The 7,194-nt window shown below is 36.0% G+C and overlaps 1 protein-coding gene across 3 annotated transcripts; it reads left to right on the forward strand.

Annotated features, from left to right (window-relative positions):
- Positions 1-2,037: 2,037 nt before the first annotated feature.
- On the forward strand, positions 2,038-5,722 carry LOC121985752. 3 transcript variants are annotated; one of them, XM_042539372.1, is made up of 8 exons: positions 2,038-2,303; positions 2,743-3,015; positions 4,294-4,365; positions 4,559-4,626; positions 4,701-4,839; positions 4,931-5,011; positions 5,104-5,193; positions 5,285-5,722. In XM_042539372.1, exons 2-8 carry the CDS (start codon positions 2,755-2,757, stop codon positions 5,378-5,380), a joined length of 807 nt encoding a protein of 268 aa, XP_042395306.1. In that variant the 5' UTR covers positions 2,038-2,303; positions 2,743-2,754; the 3' UTR covers positions 5,381-5,722. The 3 variants fall into 3 exon arrangements, with proteins under 3 accessions (XP_042395306.1, XP_042395308.1, XP_042395307.1); XM_042539374.1 differs by having other exon boundaries at positions 2,045-2,303; positions 4,955-5,011; XM_042539373.1 differs by having other exon boundaries at positions 2,045-2,303; positions 2,750-3,015.
- Positions 5,723-7,194: the final 1,472 nt, after the last annotated feature.

The following is a 7,194-nucleotide window of genomic DNA, read 5'->3' on the forward strand; positions in this document are numbered from 1 at the left end:
TTTTTACTCTAACGTTCTGTTGGCTCTTTTAAGTGTGCACAGAGATGAGGAAAACACTCGAACTCCTTTTTTGATCTACCTTATCATCTTCTTCTCCCGTGCAAAGTCTTCTTCCGATCAATAATATCGCCACCTTTCCAGCGTGCCATCTCCTCCGATTTTAGATCGGATTAACTTCCATGAAAACCTCTTTCATTTTTCACTTAGTAGGAACGATAAAGACAAACCAATTTATACTAAACTTTATTAGAGTATGATTAGTAGAATCATATCTTTCAATAAGTAAATCTGATAAATCCTTCGCTTGTCAAATGGGGTATAGTAAGAAGAAACATTGTGTTGCTTTATTACGCATTGTACCAGAGTATGCTGTTTTAAGGACAATTTGGCATGAACAATAGTTATCTTATTATCGTATGATTCTATTTGATGTATAAGATAGTCAATTCACTTAATTAACTATTCATTTCTTTAAAATCTTTATAGATGATGTCTAAATAATTACAAGATTAAGCAAGATTAAATAGAGAAATTATTATAGAATAATAATTAAATAAATTATATATTTTAAAAAAAAAACTAGAGATAGCCTAAAGACTAAGTCAAGGGCAACACCATATAATCCAAAATTTATAGGGCTCAATTATAGAGGGCTTGTCAAAGTCATCTCATCCTCGTTTATTCATCCAATCATTTTAATCTTATTTTAAATCACTCATATATTTTTATTTTATTTCTGTGAATGACGACTAATACTACTGTGGCCACCTCACTCAAGTCTTCCAATACGACCAATGTTTTAAAAAAAATTCAACACATAAAAGCATCATTAGTCTCGCCAACCCAACCACAAACACATACACATCATCCCACCATTTTTTTCAAACCTTCCCCACCTATTTTGCCACTTTGGTCATCCATCACCCGATTACTAAATTCGCAATTCCATCACATTCAAAATTAGTCGGACCTAATTCATCAAGAACTCAAGAAATCAAACTAGCTAAAGGGTTATGAGTTTTGGAGTTTAGTAGAAGATTAGGAGGCTTAGAGGAGTCCTCCTCATGATGCCTAGCAATTTGAAAATTGACATGTTGAGAAGCATGCGAGTTAACCTTCAACTCATAATTGCAATGATTAAAGTAGCCGTCCACATTGCGGAAACTGCGAGAATTGCCATTATTTTCACATGCATACCAGATGTCTAAAATATTATATTTACTAATTAATTTAATTTTTCAGTTTCAATCCTTTCTCCATTTCATTGACCTCTTGAGATTTTATGAAAGGGAGATAAATTATGATACTAAATTATCTTATAAGTAGGAGTAAATTATTTCCTAAGAAAATGAATCATAGAAAATTTACAAACACTTAGACTTGGAGTGATGCGTATTATTCAGACTACTATTAATGTTGGGTCATTGATACCCGGATTTTAAAGAAAAATAGAAACGAATATGAGAAGATGGTGAAATGGCAACACTTGGAATGAGTGGTAATAAAAAAATAATTAAAATTGTAGAAAGTAAGGGTGGATAGTGAAAGAGGTGAATTTTTATTTTGCCCATTAAAGTTCCTAAAATTATATTTTGTCCTTAACAGATTGAGAAAGAGGTGAATTTTTTATTTTTCCCGTTCCTAAAATTATATTTTGTCCTTAAAAGATTGAGAAAGAGGTGAATTTTTATTTTTCTCGTTAGAGTTCCACAAATCATATTTTATCCTTAAAATCTTCTCTGAATCTTGAAAATAAATTACCTTCTCTCTTAGTTCACTTATGTATAATTTATGCACACGACATATTCACCTCATTCTATCATTTTATTACTCCTCTAAATATTTTATTACCATACCCAAGAGGACAATAATTTACCTTAACTTTGATTAGTTAAAAGTGAGCTCAATAGCAGATTAAGATGATCTAGTTAAGGTAGCATTAGGTACACCTTCTAGTCTTAAAGGGTAAAATTAGAAAAAAAAATTGTCGAGACAAAATGAAATTTCCTCCTTTTGAGGATGTTTATGTTGGTTGTGGCTTGGTTTTGACTTTGGTTTTGGTGGCTTGTAGCACCACCACCACCACCTCACTTCATCTCTTCCTTCCTTCCTCCTCTCTTACTTCGCTTCGTCACATCCAATTCCCACCTCTTAAGTCTCCTCTATTTCTTCCTTCTCCACTGCTTAGTTTTCTGGGGTTTTTTTTTCATGGCTTCTTCGTTTATAATAGAGGTGGGGAAGAAGAGTCCATAGGAAAGCTGCCACCTTTCCATTGGGATCTTCTCCTTGGTCGTCTCCTTCTGGTGGGTCGATGTGCTTACTTACTCTGTTACTTTGATTTGATAATTAATCCTTCTTCTTTACTAGCCTTGTTCGAAGTCATTGCCATTCTTTCATCTCCTTTCCATTTTTATAGTTGTGCTTTCGATCAATGAAAAGGTCTCTGCTTTTTCCGGGAAATATTACCTTCCTTTTCGCATTCCATTCTAACGTTTTTAGCTGTCGTGCTTTTCTTGAATCCCTGCTTGTGGCAGGCTGATGTTTGATGAATATATTTACTTGTTAAATGGTGATTTCGAACATCGAGTTGTTTGATAGAGGATTGGTCCTGGTTTTCTTGCAATATTTTTGGTAATTCTTCTGGAATTAGGGTTGCTTCACCCAATATTTTCAAAATCTTTACATGGATTTGGAAAATAGGGTTATGCTAAGTTCTGGGTTGAACAACTATTTCATCTAAAGATTGCAGGAAAAATGGGCGACCATTTTGCGTTGTTGGTGGACCGCCTTCTCACGGAGTCGACGCTCGAAGCGACTATTGGGATTGGGAGTAGGGTGGAAGGCCAAGTTGCCGCCAATCCATCATCTTTGGAGGACCAAGGTAAAGAAATTACCCGGAAGAGAATCATCCGAGACAGGACCTCTATTGGGAAATTGGTCGAGTGCCGAATCTGTCAAGAAGAAGACGATGATTTCAATATGGAGATTCCTTGTTCTTGCCGTGGTAGCTTGAAGGTAAAGGAACTACTTTTCTTGAAATTTTCACCCTGATCTTATGTATATTTTAGCCCTGTAGCTAGTGTCACTGATTGAGCAATTCAATTTATTTCCAACGATATTTTATATGGTGATTGGGAGCAAAAATGTTTAGTAGAACTTCGAGCTAGAAAAAGAACTCAGACTAGTATTACTTTGAGAACTCCCATCTTGAAATAATGTTTAGATAGCAAGAAAGTATGATTCCTTCTGTTTCAAGTGCATGATTGAGTTTTGTACTGTGTTGGCCAAAGTTTAACAAGCATCTAATTTCTTTGTTAGTATAAAATTTAGTGAATTTTTCAATTGTATACAAAGAAGCTTAAGTTGGTTGTGTTTTTAGTACTTATGTTGTACTAAAAATCGTCAAATCAGTTGCTGAAGGATTTTCATATGTTTTTTTTCTCAAGTGGTTTTCTGAATTACTGCAATTAGGCAAAATTACATGCTCAAATGAATAACTAAGATTATTCTGTCGGTATTCTTTAGTTTACTTCTCAATGAGCTTGGGTTAACTGAATTTTACTGACAGGTTAGCCAGTTATTGAAGGGTTATTCTGCCAATGAGATTTTGGACATTTGTGCTCATGCCGTTCCATCAGTGTATACTAGTTGAATGCTCCCAGTTTTCTCTTTGAGAATGTTCAATGGATATAGAAAAGTAGTTAAATGGTGATTGACCGCTGAAATAGTGCTCTGTGGTTGGTTGAGCTGTGAAGAAATTGAAGACCTACCGAAATCAATTGGTTGAGTTTAATTTACCCCTAAGATCATAATCAAAACTGGTGCTGAATTACTCTTGAAGGAATTTGTTAACAAATAGCTAGGAACAGTGCCAAAAGCAATAGTAGCTCCTTCGCAATGTCATTTTTTAAATGCCAAATTACACCTGATGTTAACCTTTATTTAAAAGGATCATGATGAAATGGAGTAAGTGGGGTGCACATGTAAAGTGTATTGAAGACCTGGTGAAGTGGAGTAATTGACAATGATCCCTCAACATTTGTTTATGTTGTTCCTTGTATTTCATCTCATTATGTCTGAGTCTGTAGGCTAAGGATCAAGAGGAATTTGTGGTATACATTAATGGCAGGATGGAGACAATAATGGAGTTGAGGGAGTAGAGTAATCATCCATGATCTCTATGCTTTCTTTATTATTTATTCCTATGTATTGTCTTCTTGTTCAACTCTGTAGCTAAGTTAATATCCTGCTGAACTCCAGAATAATTTACTGCCTCTTTATTGTTACTGGCAGTATGCTCATAGAAAATGTGTTCAAAGATGGTGTAACGAAAAGGGTGACACTGTGTGCGAGATTTGCCTACAGGTGATGCCTTTTCTTATTTGATCTTAATTGTCATCTGAACAATATGTATCATGAATTGAGTTGAAGAAATAATATTTAGCAGAATAGAAGCCAGATATATGATTTAGATATGTACTAATATAGCATTTGCATTGCAGTAGTTTATCTCTTATTATTGCTACTATAAATCCTATTTCTTTCCGGTTATATTCAGCAATTCAAGCCAGGTTATACTGCTCCACCGAAGCTATTCCGATATGGAACTACTCCTATGAACTTCAGGTAATTTTTTATACTTATTAGTCCCCTTTGCATCCATGGATCATTTTTGATCTGGCTATATATACACATGTCAGAGGAAACTGGGAGATCACAAGACAGGATATTTATGATTCTCAGATCATAACATTAGTTCCATCTGAGCGTGATACTTTGCAATATTATGACAACGACCATTCGAGTAGCAAAGTTTGTTGTCGAGTCATAGCATTAATAGTGAGTTCCTTCCTATATATTGAAATCATCATTTTGCTTGCTTGTGCTCGCATGGGTTTTGAGAGAATGTCATTGTTTGTGTTTTATCCAGTTCATGGTTCTTTTGGTTCTGCAGCATTTTCTTCCCCTCCTGATTGGTGGAGCTGAACAGTACTCATTCACCTTATTCTCAGTAAAATTCTAAATCTAACAAACTAAACTAATTTCATTTCGCAAGTAGTTATCTTGGTGATCCTAATTTTGTTTTTTACTTGTAAATTAAAGCTGATGGTGTTGAGGACTACTGGAATACTTTTACCTGTTCTCGTAGTTCTCCAAACACTAAGAGTATTTCATCAGTGCCGTGATCATCAGGTAAAGTTTTATATCATCAGTGGAGTGAAAAGATCTCCAATGCGACATTGTTAATATTCTTCCATCGTTTAACATCATGAATTGTTTGCAGGTAACTGGAGAAATTACAGATCCTTCAGGAGGTAGCAACTCAGTTAACTCATGGCATCTGGTGCAACCTTACTCGCATCGCATCCAAATGCACTGACATCGAAGAGAGGCAATTCAAGTGATGGGAAAACAATCTGATCTCTTAGTGGTGCAAGATAAGTGTATCAGGGTGTATTCAGAAGATAATATGAAATGAAATAGAGCGAAAAATGGAAAATCAAAGGAAAGAAGAAAGAGAAAGGCGAAAGCAGGAAAATGATTCAATATATGGTTGAATTGGATCCCCAAGGTGGAGTTTGGCTTAACTATGCAGTTTGCTGATCTCTAGAGGATCTGGTATACCTGATAGCTTAGGGATCTCTTAACTCCCTTCACTTTGGAACGATTATGTAGAAATTAAAAGATTGAAAAAAATTAATTATATTATTAGATCTTAAAATTGATACAGAGTATAAAGTCCTATATAGTTAAGTTAAGAAATCCTAAACTCTATAAAAAAGAAAAAAAGTCCAAATTACCCTAAAAGTTATAAACAAATAAATATATAATCTAACATCTCCCCTTAAACTCACGATGGTACAGTTAGAAACATTGAGAGTTTGTCGGATAAAAAACAAAAATGTGAAGTAAAATGTGTCTTGGTAAATATATTAGTAATCTGTAGTGTAATGTCTGAAAATTGTCAAATAAATTTTAGAAATATTCTATTATTTTTCTGAAATTTTAGAATATTTTTATGGAATTTTTGGAATAGCAGAAGTAGCAAAATTAAATAAAAACGTAAAACAGCCTAAGCGGGAATTGAACCCGCGACCTATGGACTCTATGACATATAGGGTGACTTAGTAACCAAGGGGCCCCAACAGGGGTGTGCTGAAAGAAGAGGAGAACAATTATATTTATGATCGAGTTGGGGTGTATTTATCACTTAATATAAATAAGGAATTTAAGTGGGAGATTTTATTTTCTGAACGACACCTCTCCCTCACCCTCACACGCCGCCCTCTCTCTCCCGCACCTTCTCGGCGCACAAGCCCAAGAGACCTAGGGTTCCATCCCTAGGATCGTAGGAACACTTTTCGGCGACAACTCCGGCACAAGGACGTTCCTCTCCGCGAGAAGAACGCGTTGACATAAGAAAGTCGTCGAGGAGATCTTCTTCTCCGGAAAACCTAGCGATCGGATTGTAAGAAAACTTAGCGCAGGAAGTAAGTAACCCCTCACCTGCAGTATAAGTAGCAAATCTTAGATTTTTATGTCCTTAGTTCGCTCTTATGTGCGTAGTGCAGCCCTATGCAGAGTTAAAGCACACCAGGTGCTCGATAAAATGCCTAGTACAGTTATATGCTACAGTAGGCGTTTTAATAGATCAGGTAAGTGCCATAGATGCATTCTCCGGAAAATCTAGCGATCGGATTGTAAGAAAACTTAGCGCAGGAAGTAAGTAACCCCTCACCTGCAGTATAAGTAGCTAATCTTAGGTTTTTATGTCCTTAGTTCGCTCTTATGTGCGTAGTGCAGCCCTATGCAGAGTTAGAGCACACCAGGTGCTCGATAAAATGCCTAGTACAGTTATATGCTACAGTAGGCGTTTTAATAGATCAGGTAAGTGCCATAGATGCACTTTAAATAGTATACTTAGGCTTGTTGCAGTTTATATGGGACTACGGTCCAATGGGTGGGCTCCCATAGTCGCCTCTAGGTTCAGATAACCTAGCTCTAGGTTCAGATAACCTAGTAAAAGCAAGATGAGATAAATCAGTTATGAACAGTATTTTACATTTATCAGTGACACTGTACTGGACTCTCAGATGTCCTTGGGTTGGGCTCCCATAGTCGTCCCTAGGTTTAGATAACCTAGTAAACCCTACTGGATTAGGGACTAGCTACCTCGGGTCTAGTTAGGGATGC

This window comes from Zingiber officinale, chromosome 5B, assembly GCF_018446385.1.
Source record: "Zingiber officinale cultivar Zhangliang chromosome 5B, Zo_v1.1, whole genome shotgun sequence".
Classification (NCBI taxonomy): domain Eukaryota; kingdom Viridiplantae; phylum Streptophyta; class Magnoliopsida; order Zingiberales; family Zingiberaceae; genus Zingiber; species Zingiber officinale.